The 19,316-nt window shown below is 51.9% G+C and overlaps 1 protein-coding gene across 1 annotated transcript; it reads left to right on the top strand.

The window, feature by feature from the left end:
- Window positions 1-631: 631 nt before the first annotated feature.
- Window positions 632-16,875, top strand: LOC119520899 (angiotensin II receptor associated protein). The gene is made up of 5 exons (XM_037818753.1): window positions 632-754; window positions 11,608-11,642; window positions 14,438-14,543; window positions 15,404-15,596; window positions 16,266-16,875. Exons 1-5 carry the CDS (start codon window positions 728-730, stop codon window positions 16,379-16,381), a joined length of 477 nt encoding a protein of 158 aa, XP_037674681.1. The 5' UTR covers window positions 632-727; the 3' UTR covers window positions 16,382-16,875.
- The last annotated feature ends 2,441 nt before the right edge of the window (window positions 16,876-19,316 follow it).

Below are 19,316 nucleotides of genomic sequence, written 5' to 3'. Positions count from 1 at the left end.
GTTGAGGTGCAGTCATTGACAGAATTTTTTTCTCAACTTTCTTCCTTCCGGAGACCGGGTATGTCCTATGGCTTTCCTGCTGGGTTCCAGCTAGATTTTTCTAAAACGTTTGACATGTTGACTTAAGTGGGCTTCAACCAGTGTGGGCCCCTTGTGTGTTGATAATAACAATAGCTGTGTATTGCCCATTTACTAAGTGCCAGGCACTGTTCTGGGCACTTCACACGAATTAATTAATTTATTTTCGCAAGAATCCTGTGAGATCAGTATTGTAAATTCTCCACCTTAACCTGGGGGAAGAAGAGAGAGGTCACTCCAGGAATGAGACACCGGCTGTTACCACATCTGCAACTTGCACCTGCAAGTTCCCCCAGGGTCTCCTGGTTGCAGGTGGTCCCATCAGCCCAGGTGTAAGCACCTGCTGGGATACCAGCCAGGCAAAATATTGCACCTTTTGCGACAGAAGTCCCACCCTGGTGCCCGCCGGGCTCGGAGAACAGCCCGCGCGGAGGCGGGAGCTGGAGGCGTGGAGCAGTGCGCCCGCAGTCCGACGCCGTCTCCTAGCAACCCGGCCCGGGTCACGTGGCCCGGGTCACGTGGTCCGGAGAGCCGCGTTGCGGTTGGAGCCGCTGCAACGGGCGGGGCGGGGTCGGGCAAGTTTGTTTCCCGAGTTCCGCGCCCAGGAGGCCCCGCGGCGGCCGCGCAGGTGCCCTCGGCGGCGGCCAGGATGATGATGCCGGTGGTGAACCTCAAGGTGGCGATGGGCGCGGCGGGGCGGGGTGGCCGCGCCGCGAGCGGGCGAGGGCGGGTCCCTGTGGGCGTTGGGGCGTTTGCCTCTTCAGAGGAGGGTGGAGGTGAGAGGACGAGAGCCTGGGAGCGGGGCAGGGGAGGGAAAGGGGAAGAACGCATCCCAGGTGAGCAGGAGGTGGACAGACAGACTCTAGCAGGGGGGAGGGACCAGGAAAAGGCCAGCAGGGCAGGCCGAGAAGGGGAACGGCAGGCCGGCGGGGGAGGAAAAGGGTCGCCCCTTCCCAGAAGCAGCCTCTTCCCGCCGGGAGCGCCTGTTGCCTGAGGATTGCAGGGGGTCTGCGCGCCCGGAACTCCTGGAGGGGGAGGAAGGCTGGGGGGAGGGGCCCAGGAGCCGGGGGCGGGGCTTGGGGCGGGCACCTCCCTCTGTCCGGAGAGAGGGGCTAGACCGTTCACCTGGAGTCTTTGGGGTGGGCTCCTAGGACCTTCCTTTGTTTACTGAGTCAGGTTATGGAAAGCAGGATGTTCCCAGACCAGCGGTTTCCCAGCTTTCTTATTTCATGATTAAGAAACACGAACGCCAATAAAAGTTACTTAAAAGCAGAAAACCCAAGTTTGTGCAGTTAGGAAAAGCGGCGCAGCTGCCTGGCTGGGGTGTCTTCACTTCCTCCGGGCTGTCAGGCTGCCCGCGGCAATTCTTTTCCTCTCCGCTGGCCCCAGCCCGCCCTGGGTCTCGGCCGTTTCGGACCCAGGGGCCATTAGCTGTGGTCAGGAAGGTGTGACCCTCGGACCAAACCCGCCCACTTTGGGTCTTGGCGCAGCCTCCTGTGAGATCGTATCCGCGCTGTCCTTTAACTCGCGAGTGACGAAGCATTTAGCACCCCGGAGTCTTGAGACTAAAGGAACCCAAGGGACTGGTGGTTCCAGAACAGCACGTAATCCATATTTGATTATTAGACATGGCCTATGCTGTGGTTTCACCCCAGCAGATTTCCCTTCTCAATCTTACTTGCTTCAGCAAATCTCCTTGAAGCTTCCATTCAGCTGGAACAAGGGAATGGGTTTAGGTTTAACCTTTAGTTGGGAGGTTTCTTGGCGTGGATACCCAGTCCTTTCCAGGGATGTGGAGTTATACATGCAGTTATGTATCTGCCTGTAGCATTTTGTTCAGTTAGAACTTTGCATAGAATAAGTGCTGAAAGAGAAGCAGGTGAGGGACAGAGCTGCAGGAATTGAGAAGAGAGAAGAGAAGAGAACTCATTTATGGACTGTGGTGTGCCAGGATTAGTTATTTAATCACAACCTTCTGAGAAAACTGGTATTGTCATCTTTCTACAGATGAGCAAATGTGACTCAGAGAGGGTAAGTAAGTTGCTAATGTCACACAGGGATTAAATGGCAGAGTCAGGATTTGAACCCACAGTGTCATACTCCAAAGCCATGTCCATTCCTGGGTACCAGGTTAGTTGGGGCTGACTTTCTGCCTTGACTGTTTCTGTCCATCGGGGCAGGATTTGGGGCTTATTCTGTTCAGATCCGTTTTGAGCACCTTATGGGCCTGACAGTCCAAGTGCTGCAACAGGTGTGAGTTGTGCTGGCTTCTGATGCCCAGAATAAAAAGGCTGGGCCTTATTTGGACTTGGGAAACAGGATTCCCTTGTTTCCCAGGGTCCTAGCAGCTACCAGGCACAGACAGTAAGTGCTGGCAGGTCCTGAGGGGCTGGCATTGCCAGATAAAATACAGGCCATCTGCTTGAATTTAAATTTCGGATCAACACAGATAATTTTTTTGGTAAAGGCATGCCCCATGCAATATTTGCAACATGCTAAAATATCGTTTCCCTGAAATTCAAATAAACTGATGTTTTGTATTTTTATTTGCTAAATCTGGCAACCCAGTGGAGGACAGCTATTGACTCCTTGCTCCCAGGCACTTAAGTGGGATATTGTGAAGTCAGAGCCCCTCAGGAGCTGGGGCAGTGCTCGCTTATGTCATGTATTCCCTTGGCATTGACTGAGTGCCTCCTTGTGCCCACTTTGGCAATAAAAACTACTCTTTGCTTGCCAGAGTGGGCAGTGGTGCCAGGTGAGGAGGAGCCACCCTTTACACCCAGAGCAGCCCGTTCCTGAGCCCCATTCATCCCTGTCTTGAGGCAAGTCCTGAGTAGGAGGAATGATACTGTGACAAGATTAGAAAGGATGAGACTCAGGTTCATAAAGTCTGCAGGAGAAAGCCCCATAAAGTCTGCAGTCCAGAAGCCGACCTCCTAAGAGTAATGGTGGCTACCAGGTACCTGGCAAGCTTTGTGTCACATGCTGCAATCTCCCTATACCCCTAGGTCCCTACAACAACCCTAGGAAGCAGGTATTATTATCTCTGCTTTACAGAAGAGCAAGTGGCAGTTCTGAGAGGCCAGGGGACTTGCCCAAGTTCATAAGCTTCTAAGTCACTGTTCTAGTTTGCTAATGCTGCCAGGATGTAAAACACCAGAAATGGATCAGCTTTTATAAAGGGGATTTATTTGGTTACACAGTTACAGTGTTAAGGCCATAAAGTGTCCAAGGTAACACATCAGCAATCGGGTACCTTCACTGGAGGATGGCCAATGGCTTCCAGAAAACCTGTGTTAGCTGGGAAGGCACGTGGCTGGCGTCTGCTCCAAAGTTCTGGTTTCAAAATGGCTTTCTCCCAGGACATTCCTCGCTAGGCTGCGGTTCCTCAAAAATGTCACTTTTAGTTACACTTGGGGTATTTGTCCTCTCTTAGCTTCTCCAGAGCAAGAGTCTGCTTTCAAAGGCTGTCTTCAAAATGTCTCTCATCTGCAGTTCCTATGCTTTCTTCAAAGTGTCCCCCGTGGCTGTAGCTCCCCTTCAAAATGTCACTCACAGCTGCACTGAGTTCCCTCTGCCAGTCAGCTCATTTGTATTGCTCCACTGATGAAGGCCCACCCAGTGGGCGGGCCAGCACTCCATGGAAATTATCCAGTTAGAGTCATCACCCACAGTTGGGTGGGGCGCATCTCCATGGAAACACTCAAAGAATTACAATCTAATTAACACTAATAGGTCTGCCCACGCAAGATTACATCAAAGATAATGGCATTTGGGGGGACACAATACATTCATACTGGCACAGTCACAGAGCCTGGATTCAAATACACATATTTGACTCTAGTGGCCATGCAATTAACCACTCCCTGCCCCTGCCTCCCCTGGCAGACACCCACTCTGCAGCAGGCCTGACTAGTGTTCCCTAGCCTCAGCCACCTTCGGGGATCTCACTGTCTCAGGGAACAGGACTGCTAGAAATATATTCCTTCTGGTGATCTTAGATCTGTCCACCACTCGTCTAAATCCTACCGTCCATCCACCATGGCAAACAAAGGGCTGAAGTCTGCTCCACTTGACCCCTTGGCTTCTCCTTAGCCTTCCCTTCTCCAGGCTAACCCCCCTCATTTCCATCCACCTTTCTTCATAAACCCTTCCCTTGCTTCTCCAGCTCCCGGCAGTGGAGTGGGGTGGATATAGCACAGGCCTTGGGGCCAGACAGACCTGCACAGAGGCCGGGCTTTGCTACTTATTAGCTGTGTGACTTTGAGCAGGTTTCTTAACCTCTCTGAGCGTCATTTTCCTCACTGCAAAAGAGGGTAAAAATAGAGCCTGCCATTTAGATTGTTTATAAGAGGAGGATCCGGTGGTCTGGGAAGTAGTGTAGCATTAGCATTAAAAACCCAGGCCAAATAGACCTATTCTGAGGTTCAAGTCTGGGCTCTTTTATTAGCTTTATGATTTGAGCCAATTTTCTTAATCTCTCAAAGCCTCGATTTCTTTGTAAGCAAAGCAAGAGTAATGCCCTCTACCCCATATGGACGTTAGGCCAGGTGGTCAGTGAGGGTAGACACACAGCAGGCAGGTCCCTGTCAAGAGCAGAAGTTGCTGTTGATGTTAAACGATGCATGTCCCACACAGGTAATTAACGCTTATTAAACAGAATCTTATGGTGACCGTTCAGAGGCCCTGTCTCTCTGGCATTTGGGCACCCTGTGAGACATATGGGTGGTGTGCACTGCCTCTGTTTCCCAGATAAGGAAGCTGAGGCTCAGAGGTTTGAAAGGACACGGCCCCTGGACCAGAACTCAGGGCTCGTACTCCCAGGCCAGTGTCCTGTAAGCTCCTGTTGCCTTGGCGCACTGCCTTCCCCTCCCCTGGCACATTGGACACTGCCTGGGAAAGAGCCAGAGCCCACACTGCAAGTCCGGAGCCTCGGGTCCTTCTTTCCTCTTGCCCAGCTGGAAAAGGTGTAGTCTAGACCCTGGCCCCTCCTCCCCCATTTTGCTCCAGGTCCCCCTTGCCCCATCCCCTGCTTCCAGCTTCTCTTTCTCTCCCCTGCAGTACCTGACATCCCAGCATCTCCTCGCTTGCCAGCAACCTCCCCCAGAGCCGGCAGAGCCTTTTGTGCGGACAGTGAGTCACTGGTGTCTCGGAGCAGCGGTTGTCGGGAGGGGCCTGGCTGGGCTTGGCTCCTTCTCTCTGGAGGTTTCCCAGCCTATTAGGACTCCCTGGGTTGGGTGGGTGTGCCTCCCTATTACAGAGAAGGGGAAACTGAGGCAGAGGAGGCTTCTTTTCCCCGGGGGCTTAAGAGAAGTGATCAAATGGCACTAAGTTGCTTAAACGTTTATAAAGCTGAAGTGATGTAGAGAGGATTGAGGATCTGTGGTATTTCCGGGTTATGCTTTTTGCTTCCCTTACAGAGACGGCAGCCTTCGTCAGGTGTGCGGGCCGGGTTGCAGGCCTGTCCAGCCCTAGGCAAAGTCTTTATCCCAGAGGCTGAAAGCCTTTCATCCTGTCCCTCCCTAACAAATCAGCACCCAGTGGTTAAAGACCCGTTGTATGCACAGTCTAGGTGCCAGAACCAGAACTGACGTGAGAACCCTTGGAAATGAAGATTGTTTCTGGAATCAGAAGTGGAGTCTGGGAGGGATTAGGCATTGATTTTTTGGAGGAAAGTGGTGATGTCTCCTCTGTCCCTCCTTCCACAGCGTCATCTTCTAGGTTAAAGGCTGGGAACCCTGGATCACCCTAGCTGACCCCGGGGCCTTTGTTTTGCGTCCCTTTCCCTCTGTGGGCAGTGGTTAGGGCTTAAGATAAGATGGGAATTCTCCCCCAGGCCTGCCCAGGCCCAGCCCAGCCCAGCCCAGCCCACCACCCAGCCTCCTGACCCGTCAGAATGCCCCCCCCTTCTCCCCTTTCAGGCCCAGCCCTGCGTACCTTCCCTTCCTCTACTCTCCTCCTGCCTTCCACAATGGCTACATTGGCCTTTTTTCAGTTTCTAGAATGTTCCATGCTCCCTTCTACGCAGGGCCTTTGCAGGTGCTGTCCGTTATGCCTGAAATGCTCTTTTCCATTCACTGCCCCCATTAGCCCCCCACTCACCTCCTTCATCTCGGCTTAAAGGTCACTTCCCAGAGCATCTTCCCTAAGCACCACCCGCCCTGCCCTGCCCTAGAGTGGGGTTCCTCACCTTTGCTATCAGGTTCCTTCAGGATGGGGTCTCATTTGCTCCCACATTCCCAAGACTGAGTATCTGACTAAGGAGTGACTCCCCGCTAGGCCTGAGTTGTGGGGGGCAGTGCCACATCTCTGCTCACCCCTGAGCCCCTGGGCTGATGGGAAGCAGGGGCCCAGTGATGCCCTTGGGTTTACACCCTGGCTCTGCCGCTGGCCAGCTGGGTGACCTCAGGCAAGCTGGTTCCTTCTGAGCCTCAGTTTTTTCCACTGTAAAATGGGGATAATATAGAGGATCATACGGATTAAATGCATTTATATATGGAAAATGCTTAGAATGGTGCCCAGCATGTAGTGTGCACTCCACCATAAAGAGAGGTGGATGATGGCGAGGGTCCCTTCCAGAGCCAGGTTCTGTGACATACAGACTCAGCCTTTTCAGTCTGGGAGCTATGTAAATTCTCTGTAAAGTCGGGCACGTTGGTCCACACAGTCTTATTTTCCTGGTCTTCTGTATTTAGAAGCAGACTTTCTTCTGGGCTGTGGAGCCCAGACCCCCGTGATTTGTTCTGGCTCTGGGAACTGGGGGTGAGTGTGAAGTGCCCCCGCCACGTCTGCCCTGCACCCCATCCACCTCGGAGTGGAGCGAGTTGCTGTGTGGTGCTTCATGAGAACATGGGCTCAGGCACAACAGATGCTCCCAGCAAACGGCCACTTTATTGCTTGAACAGCACAAAGGGTCCAGAAGAGCAGAGGAAAAGATCCCACCTTGGCTGGTCCCCAGGGAGGTCAGCGGCTTGGGTGAGGGTCGGTGGAAGGCAGCTCCACTGGCGTTGGAAGAAGGGACGCCTGAGCTGCCTGAGTTAGGGGCTTTTATACACTCCAGGGGGAGGGGGCGCTGCCGGTGAGTAGCTCTTGCACCCTGGCAGGCAGCTGGGGCTGATTAAGCTTTAACCCCCACCCCCACCCCCAGCACCCCCCAACCCCCCAACCCCCCACCACCCCCGCTGCCTGTGGTCACTTGCAAAATAGAAACCTACCAAACACCTGCACGCAAAAAGGAGGGGTATAGGTGAGGGCTGGGAGCTGGCTACTGTGTCCTTGACTTCCCCAGCACCCCGTGGGTGGAGGATGTTTAGATTTGTCTCAAGCCAAGTCACTGCTCTCAGCCGAAGGCCGGTGCCTCCACTGTGCAGGCTGAGCACGTTGGTTCTGGAGTAAGACTTAAACTTAATTTTCGCTTTGCCACTTGGTATCTGTGGAATCATGGTCAACTTAATTTATCTCCAGGCCTAGTTTCCTCATCTGTAGAATGGGAATAAAAACAGTATCTGTCCCCAAGGCTGTGGTGAAACCCAGAAGGGGTCAGATGGCATCTAGTGAGTGTGCAGTAGACGGAGACTCTTCTAGAACCTCCTTCCTCAGCCAGGGCCCTTTATCATCTGTGGGGATCAGTCCTTCCACCCCTTCACCCAGACCAGAGATCCGGGCCTTTGGCTGCAAACCCTTGCCTGTGCCTGTCCTCACTTCCCAGCCCAGCCTGGCACCCCCACCCCAGGCTCTTGGCATCTTTCCCTCCCAGTCTGGTCCCCTCTGTCCTTGGAGTAAATGCCTTCAAGGGCCCCCCTCGAGCACTGGGTCCCATTGCAGCTCCTAACTTGGGCTCAAGGACTCCAGTGTCTCAGTGCCACCACCTCAGCCATCACCACATCCTGCACCTCCTCGTGGCTCCATGCACCCCTGCGGCCTGCCTCCCTGTCTTTGCTTCTGCATGCCCGCTTCCTGGAACGCCTTTCCACCCTCCCTCCCCTTGGCCTGGCAGATTCCTGCTTGTCCTTTAACACTCAGCTGAGAGTTCCCTCTTGGAAGCTCTCACCAAGGGCCGTACTTCCATCTCCAATGTCTGCTCTTCTTTATTTGCTTTCATCTGGAGTCTTTTTTTTTTTTTTTTAATCTTAATTGGGATTGTTCAGATACCATACAATTGTCCAAAGATGCAAAGTGTACAATCAGTTGCCCTGGTACCCTCATACAGCTGTGCATCCATCACCACACTTAATTTTTGTTCAATTTTTAGAACCTTTTCATTACTCCAGACAAGAAATAAAGTGAAAGAGGAAAAAAGGAAAAAAAAAGGAAAGGAAACTCGAATCCTCCCCTATCCCTAACCAACCCCCCTCAACTGTTGACTTGACTTGTAGTGTTGGTATAGTACATTTGTTACTGTTTATGAAAGAATGTTGAAATACTACTAACTGTAGTATGTAGTTTGCAATAGGTATATATTTCTTCCCTATATGCCCCTCTATTATTAACTTCTAGTTGTATTGTCATACATTAGTTCTGGTTCATGGAAGATTTTTCTAATATTTGTACAGTTAATCATGGATATTGCCCACCATAGGATTCAGTTTTATACATTCCCATCTTTTGACCTCCAACTTTCCTTCTGGTGACATATATGACTCTGAGCTTTCCCTTTCCACCACATTCGCACGCCATTTGGCACTGTTAGTTATTCTCGCATCTTGCTACCGACACCTGTTCATTTCCAAACATTTAAGTTCATCCTAGTTGAACATTCTGCTCATACTAAGCAACTGCTCCCCATTCTTAAGCCTCATCCTATATCCTGGTACCTTATATTTCATGTCTATGAGTTTACATATTATAATTAGTTCTTATCAGTGAGACCCTGCAATATTTGTCCTTATGTGTCTGGCTTATTGCACTCAGTATTTTGCCCTTAAGGTTTTGTCATCAACCCATTTTTTTTTTTAAGATGGTTTTGTTCACTTACCATACATTTCATCCTAAGTAAACAATCGATGGTTCTCTGTATGGTCACATATTTATGTGTTCACCACCTTCACTGCTATCTATATAAGGGCATCTACATTTCTTCCAACAAGGCAGGAGGGAGAGTCAAAGAAGGTAGAGAGGCAAAAGAAAGAGGAAAAAAAAATGACAGCTAGGAAGTAGCAAAAGGAAAAGTAACCTTAAATCAAAGTAGAGTAAAGAGTCAGACAATACCACCAATGTCAAGTGTCTAACATGCCTCCCCTATCCCCTCTCTTATCTGCATTTACCTTGGTATATCACCTTTGTTACATTAAAGGAAGCATAATACAATGATTCTGTTAGTTACAGTCTCTAGTTTAGGTTGATTGCATCCCTCCCCCAATGCCTTCCCATTTTTTACACCTTGCAAGGTTGACATTTGCTTGTTCTCCCTCGTAAAAGAACATATTTGTACATTTTATCACGATTGTTGAACACTCTAGATTTCACCAAGTTACACAGTCCCAGTCTTTATCTTTCCTCCTTTCTTCTGGTGTCTCACATGCTCCCAACCTTCCTCTCTTAACCGTATTCATAGTTATCTTTGTTTGGTGTATTTTCATTGCTGTGCTACCATCTCCCAAAACTGTGTTCCAAACCACACACTCCTGTCTTCTCCTATCACTCTGTAGTGCTCCCTTTAGTATTTCCTGTAGGGCAGGCATCTTGTTCACAAAGTCTTTCATTGTCTGTTTGTCAGAAAATATTTTGAGCTCTTCCTCATATTTGAAGGACAGCTTTGCTGGATATAGGATTCTTGGTTGGTGGTTTTCTCTTTCAGTATCTTAAATATATCACACCACTTCCTTCTTGCCTCCATGGTTTCTGCTGAGAGATCCACACATAGTCTTATTAAGCTTCCTTTGTATGTAATGGATTGCTTTTCTCTTGCTGCTTTCAGGATTCTCTCTTTGTCTCTGAGATTTGATAATCTGATTATTAAGTGTCTTGGCGTAGGCCTATTCAGATCTATTCTGTTTGGAGAACCCTGCGCTTCTTGGATCTGTAATTTTATGTCTTTCATAAGAGATGGGAAATTTTGATTGATTATTTCCTCTATTATTGCCTCTGCCCCTTTTCCCTTCTCTTCTCCTTCTGTGACACCAATGACATGTACTTTCCTGCTTTTCATTTTGTCCTTAACTTCCCGGAGACATTGCTTGGATTTTTCCATTCTTTTCTCTGTCTGTTCTTTTGTGTGTAGGCTTTCCGGTGCCTTGTTTTCCAGTTCCAGAGTGTTTTCTCCTGTCTCTTGAGATCTGTTGTTGTATGTCTCCATTGTGTCTTTCGTCTCTTGTGTTGTGCCTTTCATTTCCATAGATTCTACTAGTTGTTTTCTTGAACTTTCGATTTCTGCCTTATGTATGCCCAGTGTTTTCTTTACAGCCTCTATCTCTTCTGCAAACTATTCTCTAAACTTTTTAAATTGATTTAGCATTAGTTGTTTAAATTCCTGTATCTCAGTTGAAGTGTACATTTGTTCCTTTGACTGGGCCATAGCTTCATTTTTCTTAGTGTAGGTTGTAGTTTTCTGTTGTCTAGGCATCTAACCTCCTAGGCCACCCCAATCAGGTTTTCCCAGATGAGAACAGGCTCAGGTCACAGGAGGAGGAAATATTCAGTATCTGGTTTCCCTGATGGTTTTTCTTAGAGGATTGAAACACCTGTCAGATACTTCTGCTTTTGTCACTCAGGTGTGCACTGAAACTTCTAAAGCACTTGAGATAGTTCAGGCAGAAGGTGACATCCGGTCCCGGTCCACGGTGGTCCCGGATCTCACACAAAGGCCTAGGCGCTCCCCAGGTGACTCCCGCAGCAAAGACGCCTCCTCGACCGCAGGCCCGCAGAATCCACAGACGCCCCCGCCCATCTGGAGTCTTTTTGATTACCAGGAGTAGGGACCAGTCCCAGTAAAGGGAGCTGTTATTTTAAAGACACATACAGCAATAAAAAGGGTTGGAAGATTGCAGAAATCCAGGAAGGGTAGCCAGACGGAATTTTTTCTTAACATATGTCATACCGTGTTACTCCTCTGCAGAAAACCCCTAGTGGCCCCCTCTTTGCACTTGGAATAAAATTCACACTCCCTGGGAGGCCCATGTAGCTCCTCCTCTCCAGCCAAGCTGGGCCACTGTCCCTTTCCTGGATGCACTGGCCGGTCCCTCCCTCCTTGTCTCCGGGTCCCAAGAAAATGTGCACCCTGTCCTCTTCCCATTGAGGCCTCCCCCTCTTTCCAGAGCAGTCACCCAGCATACCCCAGAGGAGCCGCCAGCCCTGGGAAGCAGGAAGGGCTGCAGGTGGCAGCTCCCCCACCCCCACCCCTCTGTCCCCTTCTCCTCCCCACTCCCCTGCCCGCTCACCGTTGCTGCTCTCCTCTTTTGAACAGGCGTTTACGAAGCCCTCATCGGTGTCAGGCAGGGCCTCCTGCATCTTGGCTCCAAGTGCCCTCCTGGCCCCCGCCTGCCATGGTGGTCAAACTCACAAACCTTTTCTCCCCCCTGTTTTGTGCCACAGGTGATCCTCCTGGTCCACTGGCTGCTGACGACCTGGTGAGTGACTCTGTGGGGGCCCCACCCTGCTCCAGTGCACCTTTGTGGAGAGCATTGTCGGGGAGCCCCCACAGCCCCCAGAATGTCATGGGGGCAGGCCATTCCCAGAGGTGTCTGTCACCCCTGCCTTCCAGGAGTGTCCACCCCTCATCCTAGGAGAGACGACTGGGCGAGGCAGTGCCCACAACTCAGGTCCCCCTCCAGACCCCTCCCAGGCCTCTTTGGGGCTTGGTGTGACTCTGCTCCTCCCAGAGGCCTTTGCATCCAGGAGGTCTGTGGTGCTGAAGCCGTGGAGCTGGTCTTGAATACCACAATTGCTGCGGCAATTGAGGGTGGGCAGCCGGGTCAAGCTCTGTGGGTCTGTAGACCCAGGTCAGGCTCTGGCTGGGTGACCCTAAGCAAGTCACTTAACCTCTCCGTGCCTCAGTTTCCCCATCTGTAAAATGAGGATATTAATAATGCCTCCTTCCTTGGGTTGTGGTTAATGGATATGCACATAATGAGTTAATATAAAGCACTTAAATGGTAGAGCCTGCTCTCCGGGTGTTAACTTATCTCATTGGGTTGATAAGCAAGCACATAAACAAGCAATATCAGCGATAACTTTATGTACTGAGTGGTATGTAAAGATTGCGAGCTCTGGGAAGGGGGTCTCGGGGTGAACCAGGGCCACTTGTTCACGGCAGAGAGGAGATCAAGGGCAGCGAGTGGCTGGCAGCATCGGAGGGAGCTCAGCCAATCCAAAGGCCTGGGAGGAGGCTGGTGTAGGTCTGGAGGTCCACTAAGGGCAGGTGCAGTGTCGGAGGCTGGGGCCGCACAGCCTCATGGCCACAGTGAAGAGGCTCTCTTATTCCAAGTGGGTCAGGAAGCCGTGGGAGGGTTTTGTTTTGTTTTGTTTTTTAATCAATTTTATTGAGATATATTCACGTACCATGCAGTCATACAAAGTGTACATTCAATTGTTCACAGTACCATTATATAGTTGTGCCTTCATCACCGAAATTAATTTTTGAACATTTTCATTACCACACCCACAAAAATATTAAGAATAAAAATTAAAGTGAAAAAGAAAAATTAAAGTAAAAAAGAACACTGGGTGCCTTTTTTTTTTGCCCCCATTTTTCTACTCATCCATCCATACACTGGACAAAGGGGAGTGTGGTCCATACGGCTTTCCCAATCACATTGTCACCCCTCATAAGCTACATTTTTATACAGTTATCTTCAAGATTCAAGGGTTTTGGGTTGTAGTTTGATAGTTTCAGGTATTTTCTGCTAGCTATTCCAATTCATTAGAACCTGAAAAGAGTTGTCTATATTGTACGCAAGAGTGCCCACCAGAGTGACCTCTCGGCTCCTTTTGGAATCTCTCTGCCACTGAAGCTTATTTCATTTCCTTTGACATCCCCCTTATGGTCAAGAAGATATTCTCCATCCCACAATGTCGGGTCCAGATTCCTCCCCGGGAGTCATATTCCACATTGCCAGGGAGATTTACTCCCCTGGATGTCAGATCCCATGTAATGGGGAGGGCAGTGATTTACCTGCCAAGTTGGCTTAGCTAGAGAGAGAGGGCCACATCTGAGCAACAAAGAGGCGTTCGGGAGGAGGCTCTTAGGCACAATTATAGGGAGGCCTAGCCTTTCCTTTGCAGCAACATGTGGAAGGGTTTTTAGCAGAGAGAGGTCCTCTGGTTCCCATTACTGGCTGCTGTTTAGAGAATGGCCTGTAGGGGGCAGGAGCAGAAGAGGGGAGACCAGTGGGGAGGTGATGGCAGCAGTCTGACAGGAAGGGATGATGGTCTGGATTTGGAGAGAAGTGGCCAGCTTCGGGGTCTCTTTAGAGGGCAGGGCAGATGGGATTTGCTGGCATTTCTGACCTGCACCTGGGGTGGAGGAGAGCAGGCAGGCTGAGGGCTGTTCTCAGACAGGGTCTTGTTACTGGGCCAAGGCAGTGGATTCTTTTGACCAGTGCGCTCGAATGACCAATTCCTGAGACACCGGAGTTTCAAAGAGAGAAAGAGTTTTATTGCTAGGGGCGAAGCAGGAAAACAGATGGCCTGTCGATCCAAAATCTGTTTCTCCGAACTGCTGTAATTCTGATAGTTTTAAAGCATCAAAAGATGGGCAAGTTTTAGGATAATAAGTACAATGGCCCCAGATTAAGTAATTAGAGGTGATCCAATTATTGAGCACGTGCAGATTAACTACATGCTTAGTCACAGAATGTATGTAAGAAAATGGCAGCCTTAATATGATGGGCATGATTTTTAGTATTATAATGAGGTATAGGTGACTTGTAGGTTAAAGTCTAAGCTACTGTGCGTGTCAGGTGGGCCCATTTTGGTTAGATCCAGCTTCGGTCATCAAGATAACTTTGGACTTGGGGTGGGTTAGTTCTGGGCTGACCCAAGACCCTTCATTAATAAACATTAGGGGCCGTCTTTAGTGATCATAAGACTTTGAAGTCAAAAAACTGGATACATGGGTAAAAGTGAAGGTTAGTCACAAGGTTTTTACAATCACAAGGGCACAAGATGAAGGCTCTACAGTCATTATCAGAGATCAAGGCAGCTGGATTACATTTCAGGTTTCAGATGTTTCCCTCTGTCTACTCTCACATACCAGAAAGTAAAAAGGAATATCTAGTTAATAAATTCAGTAATCATCATCAGTCCTTAAATCCTATCTTCCTGGTTACAGTCTTGAGTCCCAGGAGCATGTGGGGGTGCGGGGAGGGGGGAGGGCCGCAGGGTGGGTGCAGCCTGGCTGGGCTAAAGGTGCCTCTTCCCACAGGGGCTGCATCGCGTTCTCGGGGCCCTATGCCTGGGCCAACTTCAGCGTCCTGGCCTTGGGCGTGTGGGCCGTGGCCCAGCGGGACTCCGTCGACGCCATCAGCATGGTGAGCCCCGGGGCAGCAGATGGCAGGAACAGGCGTTGGGGTGAGCCCTGGTCTCTGCCGTGCCTGCCCCTCCCCGCTCCTGCTCTCCCCTCTTCCTTGTCTCCCCACTTTCCATTTTCAACAGCCTTGCAGATAAGCCCACCCGGGCTACCAGCCCATGTGTCTTCCCTAGCCTGGCTTGGTTCTCTGCTTGCCTGGCTCAGAGCCCAGAGTCTGCTCGTTGTCTTCCCTGGGAAAGGCATGGGTAGGGCTGCTCCAGTGCCCCCAGATCGGCCCCTCCCAGAGGGCAGTGGAACACCCACCCAGTGACTGAAATCTAGGGCTCCTCTGTAGTGGGGAGGGATGTGGCTGGGAGACCTGGCTAACAGAAGCTCCACCACTCTGAAGTCATGAGTTGACCCAGCCTAGCTGAAATCTCCCCCAACACCCAGGAAGCCCCATGAAGTCAAGGCCGGGTGTCTCCTCCTCGGGATGTCGGAGAAGGGAGTTCCTTTGTGTGTGGAGCCTAGATTGGATGACTCAAAGGTTCCTGCCAGCTGGGAGGTTCTAGAACCAAGTCTTGTGCCTGTTCATGGCCTCCAGAGTGACAGGAATGGTGAGGGTGGGTGGCCCTGTGGGGGAGTCACAGACAGACCCCTGTGTCTCTCTGCCTCCCAGGCCCAAAGTCCAGTCAGGCAGGGTCTGCTGACTGCTCGGTCCCTAAGGCTCAGGAGAAAATAAGCTGGCAGTTTCCCACCCTCGTGCTTATCCGGCCTAGAAGTGGTGGGGGAGGGATGGGGCACGACAGGGTTTTCTGTGCTCATAAACTTGTAATGATACCTGGCCACCCACTGGGCCCCTGCTCCTGGCTTGTCTTGCAGTTTCTCGGGGGCCTGATGGCCACCATCGTCCTGGACATCATCCACATTAGTATCTTCTACCCACGGTTGACCGTCTCGGACCCAGGGCGTTTCGGCAGCAACATGGCCATCCTCAGTCTGCTCCTCAAGCCCTTCTCCTGCTGCCTCGTCTACCACATGTACCGGGCACGTGGGGGCGAGCTGCCCCGCGCTGGTGAGGCCACTCCCTACCCCTGCCCGGCTCCCGACACCCCTCTCACAGCCAAGGGGCTGGCACCGCCACCTCCCAGCCCCTCCTCTGTCTCTGGCTTGCCTGACCCCAGCCCTGCCCCAGGCTCAGCTAACCCCTGGGAATGCCCTGAGGGGAGGGGCATAGTCGCCTTCCTCCCAGGGCTGGATAAGGAAACTGAGGCCCACAGCCTTTGGGACTTATTCAGGATCCAGGACAAATGTGCACCCTGCCCCCCTGCTGTGCCCTCCTGGCCCCCACTCTCTGGGCTCCGGGGCCTTCTGGGATAGCTGGTGTCTATCCCAGGTGGGAGGGAGCCGAGGGGTCCCTGGGCCCAACCTGGGAGGCACTGGGGCCAGGTGGCTGAGAGCACTGGCTTGGCAATGGTGCTGCCTGGGTTCAAATCCCAGCGTCACCAGTGTTCTCATCCCTACATTTGGGACAATAAAAATGCTGCCCCTTCGTTGTACAAAAGAATTGAGAGAATGATGCATGGTAAACGCTCGGTGCCTGGGAGCAGCCGCCACTGTCACCGTCCTTGGAGCCAAGATACCCGGCTCCAGCCTTGGGGATGGGGGTGGATCTGGATTTGGACTCAGGGCACTTCCTGACCTCTCACCTCTCTTCATTCTTTCTGTCTCCCTCTGGCCCCAGGTGTCTTTGGAACGTCACAGGAGCGCGGTGGGTACCAGACAATTGACTCCCCGGAGGCGCCCACCGACTCCTTTGCAGGCCCGGAGGGCGGGGGCCCAGCGGCCTTCGGGTGCTGAGCCAGCCCCTGCCCCCTGCGGCCCCAGCCTGGGCTGCCTCGCCTTCCTCGTGCCTGGGAGGCCGTGCCTGGGAGGCTCCCGCCCTCCCTCTCACAGACCTAAGATGGAGCACATCCTCACATTCTCCATTTCAGCAGTTGCCTGAATCAAGTGCCCTGAGAGGCCAGGAGCCCCCACGGCCCCCCACCCCCTGCACACCCCTGTCCCAAACTCCCCAGGCCTCCCGCCCCTTGGCGGCTCTGCAGACCCCGGGCTGAGGCAGCCAGCCTGGCAGAGTCAGTGCCTGAGGGCAGTGAGCCCCCCCATCCCCCTCCTGCACCCCCGATTGTGGAGCTGAGAGCTGAGAGCTTCAGGTGGCACTCGGCCCTGGGAGCAGCCCCTCCTGGGAGTGAGGCCCCCCCAGGCTCCTCACTGCCTGGTACATGGTGCCCAGGGACCCCCGGCCTCCAGCTGCTCTTCTCGGAGCCGTGACATTAAAGTTTGGGGATCCTGTAGTTGGGCTGTATTGTGAGCCGTGTTTAATCTCCCAACCGGCCTGGGCTGGGACTTGCCATTCCTGGGAAGATTTTGCATTCCAGACCCTCAGCTGGAGCCTGGTTTCGGTTCCCAGGCTGTTGCTGCAGGAGGAAGCAGGGGTTTGGCTACAGCAGAGAAGGGCACCGTTGGGTCGGACAAATCCGTCCATTTCTCTGAGTAGAGGACCCAGGTATTGGTTTGAATCCTGCCCTGCGCGTCCTCACTCTATGACCTTGAGCAAATTTAACATCTCTGACCTCAGCCTTGTCTTCTGGGAAGGGGCTAATGGCTGCCCCTGGGGCAACTGTGCAAATTAAATGTAAAGTGCCCGGCCCAGAGGGGCTCCATAAATGACAGCAGAGCTGTTAGCAGTGGCGCTGCTCTGGGAACCAGGACGGTGTTGGGTCTGGAGATGAGAGGCCGCGTCCTGGCCACAGAGCTGACCTGGACTGACGGGTTTCCACGGCCAGTGCCTGACCCCACTTTGGGGGTTGAGCATTCACAATCGCTCTTCAACCCAGAGGCCCGGGGGGGTGACCTCTGGGCCCCGGTGCCTGGGCTTCCCCAGGTCACCCTGACTGTGCCCAGCACTGCAGCAGTCACGGCCTGGGGCGCTGCGGTGAGCCCCAGGACCTGCTCTCCTGGGGAGAACACATTGAACTGAGTCTCCTGAGAAACTGAGAGCGTTAGTGTGAACTGAAAGGCCTCAAAATGCTGTCTCTTTTTCCTGGGGGCATCTGCAGTAAAAAGAGAAACATGTGGACCAGAAGGACATTCAAAATCATGATTGTAGTGGCCTGGGGTGGGGAAAGGGACGAAAGCTCGCTTTTTGTTCTCTGGCACTTGGAACGCTGGCGGCATGTGAGCTATATAATGTGCTGTGAACACTCCAGGCGCCCGGGGGGGTGGGAAAGCCAAGGGAAGGGGTTCGGCACAGGGCGGTGGGAGGATGGATGGCAGCCTGCACCCAGCAGGGGGGACAGCATGTGCAGAGAGCTCAGTCACAGTCCCAGGCCCCAAGTCGGACCTGCTCTTGCTGAGGGGCAGAAGCAGCCACTTGTTTAAGAAGCAGACCCCAAGATGGAGATTTCTTAAGGAGATCCTAAGGAGAAACCAGAAAGGCAGTGGGGAAGCAAGACGGGCGACGGGAAGAAGCCAAGCAAGGGTGTGACCTGTCACAGGCCGGTTCCCACGGGGGGACTAGGGAGTGTCAGCAACACCCCAGAGTGTGCAGGGAGTCATTGGCAAGGAGCAGCTTCTGGGGGATGGGGCACTCTGGCTTCCTGACCATGTGGGCAAAGTGAATCCAAGAGCCTGAGGACTGTCTTCCAAAGGGACACAGAAGGTGAGGGGGCAGTGCGGCTGCCTCTTCCCCACAGCCGGCCCCAAGGGGAAGCCTCCAACATTCACTCGAGAAATGCCGTGAGCCCCTGTGAGCGGGAAAGGCCCCTGGCCCAGCAGGTTCCACTTGGAGGGAGGTAAGTTATGCGTATGTGTGTGTGTGGGTATAGATACAAGTACACAGCCTCACTCCAATGTAGCACTTAGAACCATGAATAAAAGCAGGGTAGGGGGACAGCGATGGGGTGAGGTGCAGTGCCTGCCATTTTAGCTCATTCCAGCCAGGGGAGGAGGAGTCCTGAAGTCCTGAGGTGGGAGCCTGGCTGCCTGGCATGCATGGGGCACCGTGAGGAGCCAGTGCGGCTGGAGCCGAGTGAGGGACAGAGAAAGATGAGGTCAGGTGGCACCGGGTTTAATGGGTCATATTGAGAACTTTGGCTTTTCCTGAGATGGGACCCCCTGGAGGGCTTTGAGCAGAGCTGGGACTGATCTGACGCGCATCCTGAAAGGACTGTCTGTGGCTTAGATGGGTCGGTGGAATGGGGGGACTGTGCAGAGTGCTGAACCCTTGGGAATGTGTTGAAGGCAGAGTGGCGAGATCTGCTGATGAGCTAACAAGAATAACTCAAACTTAACCAACAACCTCGTCCCATTTGTGGACGATCTACCCAGAGAGTGTGAACTTGGATTTTTTAAAACATTTGAGTTAGCTTTTGAGAAGATTTGAAGCATTAAAAGTTTGGTTTCTTTAATTTCAAGGTTTTAGAAGTTTTTAATTTATATAAGCACTTATCCTTAAGTCAATTTGAACAATGTTGCTTTAAGGAATTTTACAAGTTATTTTCGTAATACCATATGGAGGTTAAAAAAAATACCATATATATATGTATGTAAACATTTAGACAAACACTGGAAACTCAAACTTTCAACACTGAGTCAAGCAATTTGACTTTTAAAAACATGAGAAGACAAAACATAGAGAAACAAAGCTCATTAAATCATGTAAAAGTGTTGGTTTTGTCTTTGCCTTGGCAGTTGGTAAGTTACTACCAAGCTCCATGCTTCTGAGTGAGTCAGA

The sequence above is a fragment of the Choloepus didactylus genome, chromosome 2, assembly GCF_015220235.1.
Source record: "Choloepus didactylus isolate mChoDid1 chromosome 2, mChoDid1.pri, whole genome shotgun sequence".
NCBI classification, from domain to species: Eukaryota; Metazoa; Chordata; class Mammalia; order Pilosa; family Megalonychidae; genus Choloepus; species Choloepus didactylus.
Note: the sequence above shows the minus strand (reverse complement) of the source record. Positions and strands in the feature narration are given on the sequence as shown.